The following is a 20020-nucleotide window of genomic DNA, read 5'->3' on the forward strand; positions in this document are numbered from 1 at the left end:
GTACCAGTCTCTACTCTGTCATGTTGTGTTTCTGCTGGTATCAGTCTCTACTCTGTCATGTTGTGTTTCTGCTGGTATCAGTCTCTACTCTGTCATGTTGTGTTTCTGCTGGTATCAGTCTCTACTCTGTCATGTTGTGTTTCTGCTGGTATCAGTCTCTACTCTGTCATGTTGTGTTTCTGCTGGTACCAGTCTCTACTCTGTCATGTGTTTCTGCTGGCATCAGTCTCTACTCTGTCATGTTGTGTTTCTGTTGGTATCAGTCTCTACTCTGTCATGTTGTGTTTCTGCTGGTATCAGTCTCTACTCTGTCATGTGTTTCTGCTGGTATCAGTCTCTACTCTGTCATGTTGTGTTTCTGTTGGTATCAGTCTCTACTCTGTCATGTTGTGTTTCTGCTGGTATCAGTCTCTACTCTGTCATGTGTTTCTGCTGGTATCAGTCTCTACTCTGTCATGTTGTGTTTCTGTTGGTATCAGTCTCTACTCTGTAATGTTGTGTTTCTGCTGGTATCAGTCTCTACTCTGTCATGTTGTGTTTCTGCTGGTACCAGTCTCTACTCTGTCATGTGTTTCTGCTGGTATCAGTCTCTACTCTGTCATGTTGTGTTTCTGTTGGTATCAGTCTCTACTCTGTCATGTTGTGTTTCTGCTGGTATCAGTCTCTACTCTGTCATGTGTTTCTGCTGGTATCAGTCTCTACTCTGTCATGTTGTGTTTCTGTTGGTATCAGTCTCTACTCTGTCATGTTGTGTTTCTGCTGGTATCAGTCTCTACTCTGTCATGTTGTGTTTCTGCTGGTATCAGTCTCTACTCTGTCATGTTGTGTTTCTGCTGGTATCAGTCTCTACTCTGTCATGTTGTGTTTCTGCTGGTACCAGTCTCTACTCTGTCATGTGTTTCTGCTGGTATCAGTCTCTACTCTGTCATGTTGTGTTTCTGTTGGTATCAGTCTCTACTCTGTCATGTTGTGTTTCTGCTGGTATCAGTCTCTACTCTGTCATGTGTTTCTGCTGGTATCAGTCTCTACTCTGTCATGTTGTGTTTCTGTTGGTATCAGTCTCTACTCTGTCATGTTGTGTTTCTGCTGGTATCAGTCTCTACTCTGTCATGTGTTTCTGCTGGTATCAGTCTCTACTCTGTCATGTTGTGTTTCTGTTGGTATCAGTCTCTACTCTGTAATGTTGTGTTTCTGCTGGTATCAGTCTCTACTCTGTCATGTTGTGTTTCTGCTGGTACCAGTCTCTACTCTGTCATGTGTTTCTGCTGGTATCAGTCTCTACTCTGTCATGTTGTGTTTCTGTTGGTATCAGTCTCTACTCTGTCATGTTGTGTTTCTGCTGGTATCAGTCTCTACTCTGTCATGTGTTTCTGCTGGTATCAGTCTCTACTCTGTCATGTTGTGTTTCTGTTGGTATCAGTCTCTACTCTGTCATGTTGTGTTTCTGCTGGTATCAGTCTCTACTCTGTCATGTGTTTCTGCTGGTATCAGTCTCTACTCTGTCATGTTGTGTTTCTGTTGGTATCAGTCTCTACTCTGTAATGTTGTGTTTCTGCTGGTATCAGTCTCTACTCTGTCATGTTGTGTTTCTGCTGGTATCAGTCTCTACTCTGTCATGTTGTGTTTCTGCTGGTACCAGTCTCTACTCTGTAATGTTGTGTTTCTGCTGGTATCAGTCTCTACTCTGTCATGTTGTGTTTCTGCTGGTACCAGTCTCTACTCTGTCATGTTGTGTTTCTGCTGGTACCAGTCTCTACTCTGTCATGTTGTGTTTCTGCTGGTACCAGTCTCTACTCTGTCATGTGTTTCTGCTGGTATCAGTCTCTACTCTGTCATGTTGTGTTTCTGCTGGTATCAGTCTCTACTCTGTCATGTTGTGTTTCTGCTGGTATCAGTCTCTACTCTGTCATGTTGTGTTTCTGCTGGTATCAGTCTCTACTCTGTCATGTGTTTCTGTTGGTATCAGTCTCTACTCTGTCATGTGTTTCTGCTGGTACCAGTCTCTACTCTGTCATGTGTTTCTGCTGGTATCAGTCTCTACTCTGTCATGTTGTGTTTCTGCTGGTATCAGTCTCTACTCTGTCATGTGTTTCTGCTGGTATCAGTCTCTACTCTGTCATGTGTTTCTGTTGGTATCAGTCTCTACTCTGTCATGTTGTGTTTCTGCTGGTACCAGTCTCTACTCTGTCATGTGTTTCTGCTGGTATCAGTCTCTACTCTGTCATGTTGTGTTTCTGCTGGTACCAGTCTCTACTCTGTCAGGTGTTTCTGTTGGTATCAGTCTCTACTCTGTCATGTGTTTCTGCTGGTATCAGTCTCTACTCTGTCATGTGTTTCTGCTGGTATCAGTCTCTACTCTGTCATGTGTTTCTGCTGGTACCAGTCTCTACTCTGTCATGTGTTTCTGCTGGTATCAGTCTCTACTCTGTCATGTTGTGTTTCTGCTGGTACCAGTCTCTACTCTGTCATGTTGTGTTTCTGCTGGTATCAGTCTCTACTCTGTCATGTGTTTCTGCTGGTATCAGTCTCTACTCTGTCATGTTGTGTTTCTGTTGGTATCAGTCTCTACTCTGTAATGTTGTGTTTCTGCTGGTATCAGTCTCTACTCTGTCATGTGTTTCTGCTGGTACCAGTCTCTACTCTGTCATGTGTTTCTGCTGGTATCAGTCTCTACTCTGTCATGTTGTGTTTCTGTTGGTATCAGTCTCTACTCTGTCATGTTGTGTTTCTGCTGGTATCAGTCTCTACTCTGTCATGTGTTTCTGCTGGTATCAGTCTCTACTCTGTCATGTTGTGTTTCTGTTGGTATCAGTCTCTACTCTGTAATGTTGTGTTTCTGCTGGTATCAGTCTCTACTCTGTCATGTTGTGTTTCTGCTGGTATCAGTCTCTACTCTGTCATGTTGTGTTTCTGCTGGTACCAGTCTCTACTCTGTAATGTTGTGTTTCTGCTGGTATCAGTCTCTACTCTGTCATGTTGTGTTTCTGCTGGTACCAGTCTCTACTCTGTCATGTTGTGTTTCTGCTGGTACCAGTCTCTACTCTGTCATGTTGTGTTTCTGCTGGTATCAGTCTCTACTCTGTCATGTGTTTCTGCTGGTACCATTCTCTACTCTGTCATGTTGTGTTTCTGCTGGTATCAGTCTCTACTCTGTCATGTTGTGTTTCTGCTGGTATCAGTCTCTACTCTGTCATGTTGTGTTTCTGCTGGTACCAGTCTCTACTCTGTCATGTGTTTCTGCTGGTATCAGTCTCTACTCTGTCATGTTGTGTTTCTGCTGGTACCAGTCTCTACTCTGTCATGTGTTTCTGTTGGTATCAGTCTCTACTCTGTCATGTTGTGTTTCTGCTGGTACCAGTCTCTACTCTGTCATGTGTTTCTGCTGGTATCAGTCTCTACTCTGTCATGTTGTGTTTCTGCTGGTATCAGTCTCTACTCTGTCATGTTGTGTTTCTGCTGGTACCAGTCTCTACTCTGTCATGTTGTGTTTCTGCTGGTATCAGTCTCTACTCTGTCATGTTGTGTTTCTGCTGGTATCAGTCTCTACTCTGTCATGTGGTTCTGCTGGTATCAGTCTCTACTCTGTCATGTTGTGTTTCTGCTGGTATCAGTCTCTACTCTGTCATGTTGTGTTTCTGCTGGTATCAGTCTCTACTCTGTCATGTTGTGTTTCTGCTGGTACCAGTCTCTACTCTGTCATGTTGTGTTTCTGCTGGTATCAGTCTCTACTCTGTCATGTTGTGTTTCTGCTGGTATCAGTCTCTACTCTGTCATGTTGTGTTTCTGCTGGTATCAGTCTCTACTCTGTCATGTGTTTCTGTTGGTATCAGTCTCTACTCTGTCATGTGTTTCTGCTGGTACCAGTCTCTACTCTGTCATGTGTTTCTGCTGGTATCAGTCTCTACTCTGTCATGTTGTGTTTCTGCTGGTATCAGTCTCTACTCTGTCATGTGTTTCTGCTGGTATCAGTCTCTACTCTGTCATGTGTTTCTGTTGGTATCAGTCTCTACTCTGTCATGTTGTGTTTCTGCTGGTACCAGTCTCTACTCTGTCATGTGTTTCTGCTGGTATCAGTCTCTACTCTGTCATGTTGTGTTTCTGCTGGTACCAGTCTCTACTCTGTCAGGTGTTTCTGTTGGTATCAGTCTCTACTCTGTCATGTGTTTCTGCTGGTATCAGTCTCTACTCTGTCATGTGTTTCTGCTGGTATCAGTCTCTACTCTGTCATGTGTTTCTGCTGGTACCAGTCTCTACTCTGTCATGTGTTTCTGCTGGTATCAGTCTCTACTCTGTCATGTTGTGTTTCTGCTGGTACCAGTCTCTACTCTGTCATGTGTTTCTGCTGGTATCAGTCTCTACTCTGTCATGTGTTTCTGCTGGTATCAGTCTCTACTCTGTCATGTTGTGTTTCTGCTGGCACCAGTCTCTACTCTGTCATGTTGTGTTTCTGCTGGTACCAGTCTCTACTCTGTCATGTGTTTCTGCTGGTATCAGTCTCTACTCTGTCATGTTGTGTTTCTGCTGGTATCAGTCTCTACTCTGTCATGTTGTGTTTCTGCTGGTATCAGTCTCTACTCTGTCATGTTGTGGTTCTGCTGGTATCAGTCTCTACTCTGTCATGTTGTGTTTCTGCTGGTATCAGTCTCTACTCTGTCATGTGTTTCTGCTGGTATCAGTCTCTACTCTGTCATGTTGTGTTTCTGTTGGTATCAGTCTCTACTCTGTAATGTTGTGTTTCTGCTGGTATCAGTCTCTACTCTGTCATGTTGTGTTTCTGCTGGTATCAGTCTCTACTCTGTCATGTTGTGTTTCTGCTGGTACCAGTCTCTACTCTGTAATGTTGTGTTTCTGCTGGTATCAGTCTCTACTCTGTCATGTTGTGTTTCTGCTGGTACCAGTCTCTACTCTGTCATGTTGTGTTTCTGCTGGTACCAGTCTCTACTCTGTCATGTTGTGTTTCTGCTGGTATCAGTCTCTACTCTGTCATGTGTTTCTGCTGGTACCATTCTCTACTCTGTCATGTTGTGTTTCTGCTGGTATCAGTCTCTACTCTGTCATGTTGTGTTTCTGCTGGTATCAGTCTCTACTCTGTCATGTTGTGTTTCTGCTGGTACCAGTCTCTACTCTGTCATGTGTTTCTGCTGGTATCAGTCTCTACTCTGTCATGTTGTGTTTCTGCTGGTACCAGTCTCTACTCTGTCATGTGTTTCTGTTGGTATCAGTCTCTACTCTGTCATGTTGTGTTTCTGCTGGTACCAGTCTCTACTCTGTCATGTGTTTCTGCTGGTATCAGTCTCTACTCTGTCATGTTGTGTTTCTGCTGGTATCAGTCTCTACTCTGTCATGTTGTGTTTCTGCTGGTACCAGTCTCTACTCTGTCATGTTGTGTTTCTGCTGGTATCAGTCTCTACTCTGTCATGTTGTGTTTCTGCTGGTATCAGTCTCTACTCTGTCATGTGGTTCTGCTGGTATCAGTCTCTACTCTGTCATGTTGTGTTTCTGCTGGTATCAGTCTCTACTCTGTCATGTTGTGTTTCTGCTGGTACCAGTCTCTACTCTGTCATGTTGTGTTTCTGCTGGTATCAGTCTCTACTCTGTCATGTTGTGTTTCTGCTGGTATCAGTCTCTACTCTGTCATGTTGTGTTTCTGCTGGTATCAGTCTCTACTCTGTCATGTGTTTCTGTTGGTATCAGTCTCTACTCTGTCATGTGTTTCTGCTGGTACCAGTCTCTACTCTGTCATGTGTTTCTGCTGGTATCAGTCTCTACTCTGTCATGTTGTGTTTCTGCTGGTATCAGTCTCTACTCTGTCATGTGTTTCTGCTGGTATCAGTCTCTACTCTGTCATGTGTTTCTGTTGGTATCAGTCTCTACTCTGTCATGTTGTGTTTCTGCTGGTACCAATCTCTACTCTGTCATGTGTTTCTGCTGGTATCAGTCTCTACTCTGTCATGTTGTGTTTCTGCTGGTACCAGTCTCTACTCTGTCAGGTGTTTCTGTTGGTATCAGTCTCTACTCTGTCATGTGTTTCTGCTGGTATCAGTCTCTACTCTGTCATGTGTTTCTGCTGGTATCAGTCTCTACTCTGTCATGTGTTTCTGCTGGTACCAGTCTCTACTCTGTCATGTGTTTCTGCTGGTATCAGTCTCTACTCTGTCATGTTGTGTTTCTGCTGGTACCAGTCTCTACTCTGTCATGTGTTTCTGTTGGTATCAGTCTCTACTCTGTCATGTTGTGTTTCTGCTGGTACCAGTCTCTACTCTGTCATGTGTTTCTGCTGGTATCAGTCTCTACTCTGTCATGTTGTGTTTCTGCTGGTATCAGTCTCTACTCTGTCATGTTGTGTTTCTGCTGGTACCAGTCTCTACTCTGTCATGTTGTGTTTCTGCTGGTATCAGTCTCTACTCTGTCATGTTGTGTTTCTGCTGGTATCAGTCTCTACTCTGTCATGTGGTTCTGCTGGTATCAGTCTCTACTCTGTCATGTTGTGTTTCTGCTGGTATCAGTCTCTACTCTGTCATGTTGTGTTTCTGCTGGTATCAGTCTCTACTCTGTCATGTTGTGTTTCTGCTGGTACCAGTCTCTACTCTGTCATGTTGTGTTTCTGCTGGTATCAGTCTCTACTCTGTCATGTTGTGTTTCTGCTGGTATCAGTCTCTACTCTGTCATGTTGTGTTTCTGCTGGTATCAGTCTCTACTCTGTCATGTGTTTCTGTTGGTATCAGTCTCTACTCTGTCATGTGTTTCTGCTGGTACCAGTCTCTACTCTGTCATGTGTTTCTGCTGGTATCAGTCTCTACTCTGTCATGTGTTTCTGCTGGTATCAGTCTCTACTCTGTCATGTGTTTCTGCTGGTATCAGTCTCTACTCTGTCATGTGTTTCTGTTGGTATCAGTCTCTACTCTGTCATGTTGTGTTTCTGCTGGTACCAGTCTCTACTCTGTCATGTGTTTCTGCTGGTATCAGTCTCTACTCTGTCATGTTGTGTTTCTGCTGGTACCAGTCTCTACTCTGTCAGGTGTTTCTGTTGGTATCAGTCTCTACTCTGTCATGTGTTTCTGCTGGTATCAGTCTCTACTCTGTCATGTGTTTCTGCTGGTATCAGTCTCTACTCTGTCATGTGTTTCTGCTGGTACCAGTCTCTACTCTGTCATGTGTTTCTGCTGGTATCAGTCTCTACTCTGTCATGTTGTGTTTCTGCTGGTACCAGTCTCTACTCTGTCATGTGTTTCTGCTGGTATCAGTCTCTACTCTGTCATGTGTTTCTGCTGGTATCAGTCTCTACTCTGTCATGTTGTGTTTCTGCTGGCACCAGTCTCTACTCTGTCATGTTGTGTTTCTGCTGGTACCAGTCTCTACTCTGTCATGTGTTTCTGCTGGTATCAGTCTCTACTCTGTCATGTTGTGTTTCTGCTGGTATCAGTCTCTACTCTGTCATGTTGTGTTTCTGCTGGTATCAGTCTCTACTCTGTCATGTTGTGGTTCTGCTGGTATCAGTCTCTACTCTGTCATGTTGTGGTTCTGCTGGTATCAGTCTCTACTCTGTCATGTGTTTCTGCTGGTATCAGTCTCTACTCTGTCATGTTGTGTTTCTCCTGGTATCAGTCTCTACTCTGTAATGTTGTGTTTCTGCTGGTATCAGTCTCTACTCTGTCATGTTGTGTTTCTGCTGGTATCAGTCTCTACTCTGTCATGTTGTGTTTCTGCTGGTACCAGTCTCTACTCTGTAATGTTGTGTTTCTGCTGGTATCAGTCTCTACTCTGTCATGTTGTGTTTCTGCTGGTACCAGTCTCTACTCTGTCATGTTGTGTTTCTGCTGGTACCAGTCTCTACTCTGTCATGTTGTGTTTCTGCTGGTATCAGTCTCTACTCTGTCATGTGTTTCTGCTGGTATCAGTCTCTACTCTGTCATGTTGTGTTTCTGCTGGTACCAGTCTCTACTCTGTCATGTGTTTCTGTTGGTATCAGTCTCTACTCTGTCATGTGTTTCTGCTGGTACCAGTCTCTACTCTGTCATGTTGTGTTTCTGCTGGTATCAGTCTCTACTCTGTCATGTTGTGTTTCTGCTGGTACCAGTCTCTACTCTGTCATGTGTTTCTGCTGGTATCAGTCTCTACTCTGTCATGTTGTGTTTCTGCTGGTACCAGTCTCTACTCTGTCATGTGTTTCTGTTGGTATCAGTCTCTACTCTGTCATGTTGTGTTTCTGCTGGTACCAGTCTCTACTCTGTCATGTGTTTCTGCTGGTATCAGTCTCTACTCTGTCATGTTGTGTTTCTGCTGGTATCAGTCTCTACTCTGTCATGTTGTGTTTCTGCTGGTACCAGTCTCTACTCTGTCATGTTGTGTTTCTGCTGGTATCAGTCTCTACTCTGTCATGTTGTGTTTCTGCTGGTATCAGTCTCTACTCTGTCATGTGGTTCTGCTGGTATCAGTCTCTACTCTGTCATGTTGTGTTTCTGCTGGTATCAGTCTCTACTCTGTCATGTTGTGTTTCTGCTGGTATCAGTCTCTACTCTGTCATGTTGTGTTTCTTCTGGTACCAGTCTCTACTCTGTCATGTTGTGTTTCTGCTGGTATCAGTCTCTACTCTGTCATGTTGTGTTTCTGCTGGTATCAGTCTCTACTCTGTCATGTTGTGTTTCTGCTGGTATCAGTCTCTACTCTGTCATGTGTTTCTGTTGGTATCAGTCTCTACTCTGTCATGTGTTTCTGCTGGTACCAGTCTCTACTCTGTCATGTGTTTCTGCTGGTATCAGTCTCTACTCTGTCATGTTGTGTTTCTGCTGGTATCAGTCTCTACTCTGTCATGTGTTTCTGCTGGTATCAGTCTCTACTCTGTCATGTGTTTCTGTTGGTATCAGTCTCTACTCTGTCATGTTGTGTTTCTGCTGGTACCAGTCTCTACTCTGTCATGTGTTTCTGCTGGTATCAGTCTCTACTCTGTCATGTTGTGTTTCTGCTGGTACCAGTCTCTACTCTGTCAGGTGTTTCTGTTGGTATCAGTCTCTACTCTGTCATGTGTTTCTGCTGGTATCAGTCTCTACTCTGTCATGTGTTTCTGCTGGTATCAGTCTCTACTCTGTCATGTGTTTCTGCTGGTACCAGTCTCTACTCTGTCATGTGTTTCTGATGGTATCAGTCTCTACTCTGTCATGTTGTGTTTCTGCTGGTACCAGTCTCTACTCTGTCATGTGTTTCTGCTGGTATCAGTCTCTACTCTGTCATGTGTTTCTGCTGGTATCAGTCTCTACTCTGTCATGTTGTGTTTCTGCTGGCACCAGTCTCTACTCTGTCATGTTGTGTTTCTGCTGGTACCAGTCTCTACTCTGTCATGTGTTTCTGCTGGTATCAGTCTCTACTCTGTCATGTTGTGTTTCTGCTGGTATCAGTCTCTACTCTGTCATGTTGTGTTTCTGCTGGTATCAGTCTCTACTCTGTCATGTTGTGGTTCTGCTGGTATCAGTCTCTACTCTGTCATGTTGTGGTTCTGCTGGTATCAGTCTCTACTCTGTCATGTGTTTCTCCTGGTATCAGTCTCTACTCTGTCATGTTGTGTTTCTCCTGGTATCAGTCTCTACTCTGTCATGTGTTTCTGCTGGTATCAGTCTCTACTCTGTCATGTTGTGTTTCTGCTGGTATCAGTCTCTACTCTGTCATGTTGTGGTTCTGCTGGTATCAGTCTCTACTCTGTCATGTTGTGGTTCTGCTGGTATCAGTCTCTACTCTGTCATGTGTTTCTCCTGGTATCAGTCTCTACTCTGTCATGTTGTGTTTCTCCTGGTATCAGTCTCTACTCTGTCATGTGTTTCTGCTGGTATCAGTCTCTACTCTGTCATGTTGTGTTTCTCCTGGTATCAGTCTCTACTCTGTCATGTGTTTCTGCTGGTACCAGTCTCTACTCTGTCATGTTGTGTTTCTCCTGGTATCAGTCTCTACTCTGTCATGTTGTGTTTCTGCTGGTATCAGTCTCTACTCTGTCATGTTGTGTTTCTGCTGGTACCAGTCTCTACTCTGTCATGTGTTTCTGCTGGTATCAGTCTCTACTCTGTCATGTTGTGTTTCTGCTGGTACCAGTCTCTACTCTGTCATGTGTTTCTGTTGGTATCAGTCTCTACTCTGTCATGTTGTGTTTCTGCTGGTATCAGTCTCTACTCTGTCATGTTGTGTTTCTGCTGGTACCAGTCTCTACTCTGTCATGTTGTGTTTCTGCTGGTATCAGTCTCTACTCTGTCATGTGGTTCTGCTGGTATCAGTCTCTACTCTGTCATGTTGTGTTTCTGCTGGTATCAGTCTCTACTCTGTCATGTTGTGTTTCTGCTGGTATCAGTCTCTACTCTGTCATGTTGTGTTTCTGCTGGTACCAGTCTCTACTCTGTCATGTTGTGTTTCTGCTGGTATCAGTCTCTACTCTGTCATGTTGTGTTTCTGCTGGTATCAGTCTCTACTCTGTCATGTTGTGTTTCTGCTGGTATCAGTCTCTACTCTGTCATGTGTTTCTGTTGGTATCAGTCTCTACTCTGTCATGTGTTTCTGCTGGTACCAGTCTCTACTCTGTCATGTGTTTCTGCTGGTATCAGTCTCTACTCTGTCATGTTGTGTTTCTGCTGGTATCAGTCTCTACTCTGTCATGTGTTTCTGCTGGTATCAGTCTCTACTCTGTCATGTGTTTCTGTTGGTATCAGTCTCTACTCTGTCATGTTGTGTTTCTGCTGGTACCAGTCTCTACTCTGTCATGTGTTTCTGCTGGTATCAGTCTCTACTCTGTCATGTTGTGTTTCTGCTGGTACCAGTCTCTACTCTGTCAGGTGTTTCTGTTGGTATCAGTCTCTACTCTGTCATGTGTTTCTGCTGGTATCAGTCTCTACTCTGTCATGTTGTGTTTCTGCTGGTACCAGTCTCTACTCTGTCAGGTGTTTCTGTTGGTATCAGTCTCTACTCTGTCATGTGTTTCTGCTGGTATCAGTCTCTACTCTGTCATGTGTTTCTGCTGGTATCAGTCTCTACTCTGTCATGTGTTTCTGCTGGTACCAGTCTCTACTCTGTCATGTGTTTCTGATGGTATCAGTCTCTACTCTGTCATGTTGTGTTTCTGCTGGTACCAGTGTCTACTCTGTCATGTGTTTCTGCTGGTATCAGTCTCTACTCTGTCATGTGTTTCTGCTGGTATCAGTCTCTACTCTGTCATGTTGTGTTTCTGCTGGCACCAGTCTCTACTCTGTCATGTTGTGTTTCTGCTGGTACCAGTCTCTACTCTGTCATGTGTTTCTGCTGGTATCAGTCTCTACTCTGTCATGTTGTGTTTCTGCTGGTATCAGTCTCTACTCTGTCATGTTGTGTTTCTGCTGGTATCAGTCTCTACTCTGTCATGTTGTGGTTCTGCTGGTATCAGTCTCTACTCTGTCATGTTGTGGTTCTGCTGGTATCAGTCTCTACTCTGTCATGTGTTTCTCCTGGTATCAGTCTCTACTCTGTCATGTTGTGTTTCTCCTGGTATCAGTCTCTACTCTGTCATGTGTTTCTGCTGGTATCAGTCTCTACTCTGTCATGTTGTGTTTCTGCTGGTATCAGTCTCTACTCTGTCATGTTGTGGTTCTGCTGGTATCAGTCTCTACTCTGTCATGTTGTGGTTCTGCTGGTATCAGTCTCTACTCTGTCATGTGTTTCTCCTGGTATCAGTCTCTACTCTGTCATGTTGTGTTTCTCCTGGTATCAGTCTCTACTCTGTCATGTGTTTCTGCTGGTATCAGTCTCTACTCTGTCATGTTGTGTTTCTCCTGGTATCAGTCTCTACTCTGTCATGTGTTTCTGCTGGTACCAGTCTCTACTCTGTCATGTTGTGTTTCTCCTGGTATCAGTCTCTACTCTGTCATGTTGTGTTTCTGCTGGTATCAGTCTCTACTCTGTCATGTTGTGTTTCTGCTGGTACCAGTCTCTACTCTGTCATGTGTTTCTGCTGGTATCAGTCTCTACTCTGTCATGTTGTGTTTCTGCTGGTACCAGTCTCTACTCTGTCATGTGTTTCTGTTGGTATCAGTCTCTACTCTGTCATGTTGTGTTTCTGCTGGTATCAGTCTCTACTCTGTCATGTTGTGTTTCTGCTGGTACCAGTCTCTACTCTGTCATGTTGTGTTTCTGCTGGTATCAGTCTCTACTCTGTCATGTGGTTCTGCTGGTATCAGTCTCTACTCTGTCATGTTGTGTTTCTGCTGGTATCAGTCTCTACTCTGTCATGTTGTGTTTCTGCTGGTATCAGTCTCTACTCTGTCATGTTGTGTTTCTGCTGGTACCAGTCTCTACTCTGTCATGTTGTGTTTCTGCTGGTATCAGTCTCTACTCTGTCATGTTGTGTTTCTGCTGGTATCAGTCTCTACTCTGTCATGTTGTGTTTCTGCTGGTATCAGTCTCTACTCTGTCATGTGTTTCTGTTGGTATCAGTCTCTACTCTGTCATGTGTTTCTGCTGGTACCAGTCTCTACTCTGTCATGTGTTTCTGCTGGTATCAGTCTCTACTCTGTCATGTTGTGTTTCTGCTGGTATCAGTCTCTACTCTGTCATGTGTTTCTGCTGGTATCAGTCTCTACTCTGTCATGTGTTTCTGTTGGTATCAGTCTCTACTCTGTCATGTTGTGTTTCTGCTGGTACCAGTCTCTACTCTGTCATGTGTTTCTGCTGGTATCAGTCTCTACTCTGTCATGTTGTGTTTCTGCTGGTACCAGTCTCTACTCTGTCAGGTGTTTCTGTTGGTATCAGTCTCTACTCTGTCATGTGTTTCTGCTGGTATCAGTCTCTACTCTGTCATGTGTTTCTGCTGGTATCAGTCTCTACTCTGTCATGTGTTTCTGCTGGTACCAGTCTCTACTCTGTCATGTGTTTCTGCTGGTATCAGTCTCTACTCTGTCATGTTGTGTTTCTGCTGGTACCAGTCTCTACTCTGTCATGTGTTTCTGCTGGTATCAGTCTCTACTCTGTCATGTGTTTCTGCTGGTATCAGTCTCTACTCTGTCATGTTGTGTTTCTGCTGGCACCAGTCTCTACTCTGTCATGTTGTGTTTCTGCTGGTACCAGTCTCTACTCTGTCATGTGTTTCTGCTGGTATCAGTCTCTACTCTGTCATGTTGTGTTTCTGCTGGTATCAGTCTCTACTCTGTCATGTTGTGTTTCTGCTGGTATCAGTCTCTACTCTGTCATGTTGTGGTTCTGCTGGTATCAGTCTCTACTCTGTCATGTTGTGGTTCTGCTGGTATCAGTCTCTACTCTGTCATGTGTTTCTGCTGGTATCAGTCTCTACTCTGTCATGTTGTGTTTCTCCTGGTATCAGTCTCTACTCTGTCATGTGTTTCTGCTGGTATCAGTCTCTACTCTGTCATGTTGTGTTTCTCCTGGTATCAGTCTCTACTCTGTCATGTGTTTCTGCTGGTACCAGTCTCTACTCTGTCATGTTGTGTTTCTCCTGGTATCAGTCTCTACTCTGTCATGTGTTTCTGCTGGTTGCTCCAGCTCCCTCTTCTTCATCATGGCGATGTGCAGCTGTTGTTTGATGATGGTGATGTGTGTCTCCAGCTCTGACAGCTCCTGCAGCATTGGGTTGGTCCTGACCTGCAGACCCACCTGGTCTGTCCTCCCGTTAGATGTTGCCTGCCAGGGGACCAGGCTCTTCACCTGTGGAGGAAGAGGACAAAATAAGATACATTTGGACACCCAATCCCCTCAATCAAAATATAAATTACAGAGCTTCAGAGAGTACACATTTTGTTACTTTACAAAGTGGGATTTAATTTAAATCTACACAAAAATAGAAAAATAATGTGAAAGTTGAAGAGAAATTGTAACAATGTCTAAAATATAAAAAATAAAACAATAAGATCTCTTGATTAGGTTAGAAACACCTGTCAGCAATTATAGCTATGAGTCTCTAAGAGCTTTGCACACCTGGATTGTACAATATTTGCCCATCAATGGGGCGGCAGGGTAGCCTAGTGGTTAGAGCGTTGGACTAGTAACCGGAAGGTTGCAAGTCCAAACCCCCGAGCTGACAAGGTCTCTACTCTAATCTGTCGTTCTGCCCCTGAACAGGCAGTTAACCCACTGTTCCTAGGCCGTCATTGAAAATAAGAATTTGTTCTTAACTGACTTGCCTAGTTAAATGAAAAAATGTAAAAAATCAATCTTAAAAAAATTCTTCAAGCTCTGTCAAGTTGGTTGATAATCTTTGCTCGACAAGTCTGGCCATAGATTCAAGCCAGATTAAGTAAATTGTAACTTGGCCACTCAGGAACATTCAATATTGTCTTGGTAAGCAGTGTAGATTTGGCCTTGTGTTTTAGGTTATTGTCCTGCTCAAAAGGGGAATGAAGATTTACTCTAGGATTTTGCCCGTGCAGAAAAATGACAAGCATACCCATAACATGATGCAGCCACCACGATGCTTGAAAATATGAAGAGTGTGTTGTTGGATTTGCACAAAACATAACGCTTTGTATTCAGGACAAAAATGTCATTCTTTGCAGTATTAATTTAGTGCATTGTTGGAAATAGGATGCATGTTTTGGAATGATTGTATTCTGTACGGGCTTCCTTCTTTTGACTCTGTCATTTAGGTTAGTATTGTGGAGTAACTACAATGTTGTTGATCCATCTTCAGTTTTTTCCTGTCCCAGCCGTTAAACTCCTTCCTCTACACCATCCAAAGGGTAATTAAGAACTTCACCATGCTCAAAGGGTTAAATTAAGGTAAATAAAAGTAAAATAAAAAGGGATATGCCTTTGTCAGGTTTTTTTACCCATCTACCAATAGGTGCCCTTCTTTGCCAGGCATCAGAAAACCTCCCTGGACTTTGGTTGAATCTGTGCTTGAAATGCACTGATTGACTGAGAGACCTTACATATGATTGTATGTGTGGGGTACAGAGGTGAGGTAGTCGTTAAAAAATCATGTTAAGCACTATTATTTCACACAGAGTGAGTCAATGCAATTTATATGACTTGTTAAGCAAATTCTTACTCTTGAACTTATTTAGGCTTGCCATAACAAAGGGGTTGAATACTTATTGAGTCACTTCATTTCAGCTTTTAATTTTTTTATAAATTTGTAAACATTACTAAAAACTAAATTTAACTTTGACATTTTGGGATCTTGTTTGTAGACTAGTGACACAATCTAAATGTATACCATTTTAAATTCTGGCTGTAAAACAACAAAATGTCGAAAAAATCAAGGGGGTTGAATGCTTTCTGAAGGAAAATTAGAGAAATTATTTTATTTATTTTTAAAATGACCTTATTTGATCAATCCATTATGAATATATCGTAACTACTGGTATTGGCTAGCTTTATTTGAATTAATTAAGGCTCTAGAATACAGGAAATAGCTCTTACAGGTGTTTTTAAAATGTGTTCTGTGCTTGAGGTGGCAATGCTACCTGAGGAGAAGGAGGAGAGGAATTAGGTGGAGGGGCTGAGGGAGGAGGAGGAGGAGGAGGAGAGCAATCACAGGGGGGGAGACTCCAGAACATTTAGCAGGGACTCCTGAGGTGGGATCTTCCTCCTGTTGCAGTTGGAGCTATTCCATGGTACACATGGCTGCAGTTGTTGTTGGTTGTTACCCATGATGCACCTTGGGGTCGAACAAAAAAAACACAGATTTTATTTGTGGCGTTGTGATCTTGTTTTTTCCAGTATTCTTATATGCCACTGGTCACCCTGTAGTTCTTTTCCACAGTCAATCTGGCAGTGGCTGATAAAAACCCCAACAGGGAACCTAATCTACAATGTACAGAGACCAGTGGAGGCTGCTGAGGGGAGGAGGGCTCATACTATTAGCTGAAATGGAGTAAATGGAAACCATGTGTTGGATGTATTTGACACCATTCCACTAATTATTCTCCAGCCGTTATCATGAGCCCGTCCTCCCAAATAAGATGCCACCAGCCTCCTGTGACAGAGAGCCACGTTTCTAAGACTATACATTAACCTAATAGCGCAACATAAAGTGAGGCGTCTGTCAGGTCTTTATTTTACAGTGATATGCAAGACTGACTCAATTCATAGTGTGTAATCTATTCACATTAAAAGTTATTTTTATAAATTAGATTCTCTATCTATTACTGGACATGGTACATGACATGGATAGGATCTTTTCCACGGTCAGTTAGTAAGGTGATTAATCTAATAGGTTTTCGAAGTGTCCAAGAATGGACCCCACATTCCATAGGGTTCTGGTCAAAAGTACTGCACTATGTAGGGAATAGTGTCTTTGCTATCATCACTGACAATTATATTTCCCTGTGATTAAAACCAGTGACACACGCTGTCAAACTGCCACCTTTAAATCACCAGTCAATCCACAGTCTTTTTCTGTGCGGCTTTTATGTGAAGGGACACGTTGTTACCTTTCTTCTGGCTTGGCTACAGTCTGCAGTTTATCGTCATTGAAAGATGAGTTCATTGCTCGATGTAACCTCTGTGGGACAGAGCAGACATAATATGTCAAACAGAAACTATACACATACCAGAGTATGATATTCTCAGAAGAATTTCAGTCATTTCTGAATGGGACTGCCAGGCAGAAGTACTATCAGCCCACGGAGAGAATTACTATCAGCCCATGGAGAGAATTACTATCAGCCCATGGAGAGAATTACTATCAGCCCACAGAGAGAAGTACTATCAGCCCACAGAGAGAAGTACTATCAGCCCACAGAGAGAAGTACTATCAGCCCACGGAGAGAAGTACTATCAGCCCACGGAGAGAAGTACTATCAGCCCACAGAGAGAAGTACTATCAGCCCACGGAGAGAAGTACTATCAGCCCACAGAGAGAAGTACTATCAGCCCACACAGAGAAGTACTATCAGTCCACGGAGAGAAGTACTATCAGCCCACGGAGAGAAGTAAGTACTATCAGCCCACAGAGAGAAGTACTATCAGCCCACGGAGAGAAGTACTATCAGCCCACGGAGAGAAGTACTATCAGCCCACGGAGAGAAGTACTATCAGCCCACGGAGAGAAGTACTATCAGCCCACAGAGAGAGGTACTATCAGCCCACAGAGAGAAGTACTATCAGCCCATGGAGAGAAGCAATATCAGCCCACGGAGAGAAGTACTATCAGCCCACAGAGAGAAGTACTATCAGCCCATGGAGAGAAGTACTATCAGCCCACGGAGAGAAGTACTATCAGCCCACGGAGAGAAGTAAGTACTATCAGCCCACAGAGAGAAGTACTATCAGCCCACGGAGAGAAGTACTATCAGCCCACAGAGAGAAGTACTATCAGCCCACGGAGAGAAGTACTATCAGCCCACGGAGAGAAGTACTATCAGCCCACAGAGAGAGGTACTATCAGCCCACAGAGAGAAGTACTATCAGCCCATGGAGAGAAGCAATATCAGCCCATGGAGAGAAGTACTCTCAGCCCATGGAGAGAAGTACTCTCAGCCCATGGAGATAAGCACTATCAGCCCACAGAGAGAAGTACTATCAGCCCACAGAGAGAAGCACTATCAGCCCATGGAGAGAATTACTATCAGCCCACAGAGAGAAGTACTATCAGCCCACAGAGAGAAGTACTATCAGCCCACAGAGAGAAGTACTATCAGCCCACGGAGAGAAGTACTATCAGCCCACAGAGAGAAGTACTATCAGCCCACGGAGAGAAGTACTATCAGCCCACAGAGAGAAGTACTATCAGCCCACACAGAGAAGTACTATCAGTCCACGGAGAGAAGTACTATCAGCCCACGGAGAGAAGTAAGTACTATCAGCCCACAGAGAGAAGTACTATCAGCCCACGGAGAGAAGTACTATCAGCCCACAGAGAGAAGTACTATCAGCCCACAGAGAGAAGTACTATCAGCCCACGGAGAGAAGTACTATCAGCCCACGGAGAGAAGTACTATCAGCCCACGGAGAGAAGTACTATCAGCCCACAGAGAGAAGTACTATCAGCCCACACAGAGAAGTACTATCAGTCCACGGAGAGAAGTACTATCAGCCCACGGAGAGAAGTAAGTACTATCAGCCCACAGAGAGAAGTACTATCAGCCCACGGAGAGAAGTACTATCAGCCCACGGAGAGAAGTACTATCAGCCCACGGAGAGAAGTACTATCAGCCCACGGAGAGAAGTACTATCAGCCCACAGAGAGAGGTACTATCAGCCCACAGAGAGAAGTACTATCAGCCCATGGAGAGAAGCAATATCAGCCCACGGAGAGAAGTACTATCAGCCCACAGAGAGAAGTACTATCAGCCCATGGAGAGAAGTACTATCAGCCCACGGAGAGAAGTACTATCAGCCCACGGAGAGAAGTAAGTACTATCAGCCCACAGAGAGAAGTACTATCAGCCCACGGAGAGAAGTACTATCAGCCCACAGAGAGAAGTACTATCAGCCCACGGAGAGAAGTACTATCAGCCCACGGAGAGAAGTACTATCAGCCCACAGAGAGAGGTACTATCAGCCCACAGAGAGAAGTACTATCAGCCCATGGAGAGAAGCAATATCAGCCCATGGAGAGAAGTACTCTCAGCCCATGGAGAGAAGTACTCTCAGCCCATGGAGATAAGCACTATCAGCCCACAGAGAGAAGTACTATCAGCCCACAGAGAGAAGCACTATCAGCCCATGGAGAGAATTACTATCAGCCCACAGAGAGAAGTACTATCAGCCCACAGAGAGAAGTACTATCAGCCCACAGAGAGAAGTACTATCAGCCCACGGAGAGAAGTACTATCAGCCCACAGAGAAGTACTATCAGCCCACGGAGAGAAGTACTATCAGCCCACAGAGAGAAGTACTATCAGCCCACACAGAGAAGTACTATCAGTCCACGGAGAGAAGTACTATCAGCCCACGGAGAGAAGTAAGTACTATCAGCCCACAGAGAGAAGTACTATCAGCCCACGGAGAGAAGTACTATCAGCCCACAGAGAGAAGTACTATCAGCCCACAGAGAGAAGTACTATCAGCCCACGGAGAGAAGTACTATCAGCCCACGGAGAGAAGTACTATCAGCCCACAGAGAGAAGTACTATCAGCCCACAGAGAGAGGTACTATCAGCCCACAGAGAGAAGTACTATCAGCCCATGGAGAGAAGCAATATCAGCCCATGGAGAGAAGTACTCTCAGCCCATGGAGAGAAGTACTCTCAGCCCACGGAGAGAAGCACTATCAGCCCACAGAGAGAAGCACTATCAGCCCACAGAGAGAAGCACTATCAGCCCATGGAGAGAAGTACTATCAGCCCACAGAGAGAAGTACTATCAGCCCATGGAGAGAAGTACTATCAGCCCACAGAGAGAAGTACTATCAGCCCACAGAGAGAAGTACTATCAGCCCACGGAGAGAAGCACTATCAGCCCACAGAGTGAAGCACTATCAGCCCACAGAGAGAAGCACTATCAGCCCACAGAGAGAAGTACTATCAGCCCACGGAGAGAAGTACTATCAGCCCACAGAGAGAAGTACTATCAGCCCATGGAGAGAAGTACTATCAGCCCACGGAGAGAAGTACTATCAGCCCACGGAGAGAAGTAAGTACTATCAGCCCACAGAGAGAAGTACTATCAGCCCACGGAGAGAAGTACTATCAGCCCACAGAGAGAAGTACTATCAGCCCACAGAGAGAAGTACTATCAGCCCACGGAGAGAAGTACTATCAGCCCACGGAGAGAAGTACTATCAGCCCACAGAGAGAGGTACTATCAGCCCACAGAGAGAAGTACTATCAGCCCATGGAGAGAAGCAATATCAGCCCATGGAGAGAAGTACTCTCAGCCCATGGAGAGAAGTACTCTCAGCCCATGGAGAGAAGCACTATCAGCCCACAGAGAGAAGCACTATCAGCCCACAGAGAGAAGCACTATCAGCCCATGGAGAGAAGTACTATCAGCCCACAGAGAGAAGTACTATCAGCCCATGGAGAGAAGTACTATCAGCCCACAGAGAGAAGTACTATCAGCCCATGGAGAGAAGTACTATCAGCCCACAGAGAGAAGTACTATCAGCCCACAGAGA

General features: G+C 44.3%; 1 protein-coding gene across 1 annotated transcript in view; it reads right to left on the reverse strand.

Annotated features, from left to right (window-relative positions):
• LOC124047741 (glutamate receptor ionotropic, NMDA 3A-like) overlaps positions 1 to 20020 on the reverse strand; it is a 44594-nt gene that overhangs the window by 499 nt on the left and 24075 nt on the right. The window contains exons 8-11 of the mRNA XM_046368046.1: positions 16392 to 16462; positions 15494 to 15616; positions 13731 to 13734; positions 13467 to 13662 (exon numbers count right to left, since the gene is read on the reverse strand). Of these exons, the coding sequence (XP_046224002.1) occupies positions 13467 to 13662; positions 13731 to 13734; positions 15494 to 15616; positions 16392 to 16462 (394 nt within the window). The remainder of the gene's footprint in view (positions 1 to 13466; positions 13663 to 13730; positions 13735 to 15493; positions 15617 to 16391; positions 16463 to 20020) is intronic.

The sequence above is a fragment of the Oncorhynchus gorbuscha genome, linkage group LG11, assembly GCF_021184085.1.
Source record: "Oncorhynchus gorbuscha isolate QuinsamMale2020 ecotype Even-year linkage group LG11, OgorEven_v1.0, whole genome shotgun sequence".
Taxonomy (NCBI): Eukaryota; Metazoa; Chordata; class Actinopteri; order Salmoniformes; family Salmonidae; genus Oncorhynchus; species Oncorhynchus gorbuscha.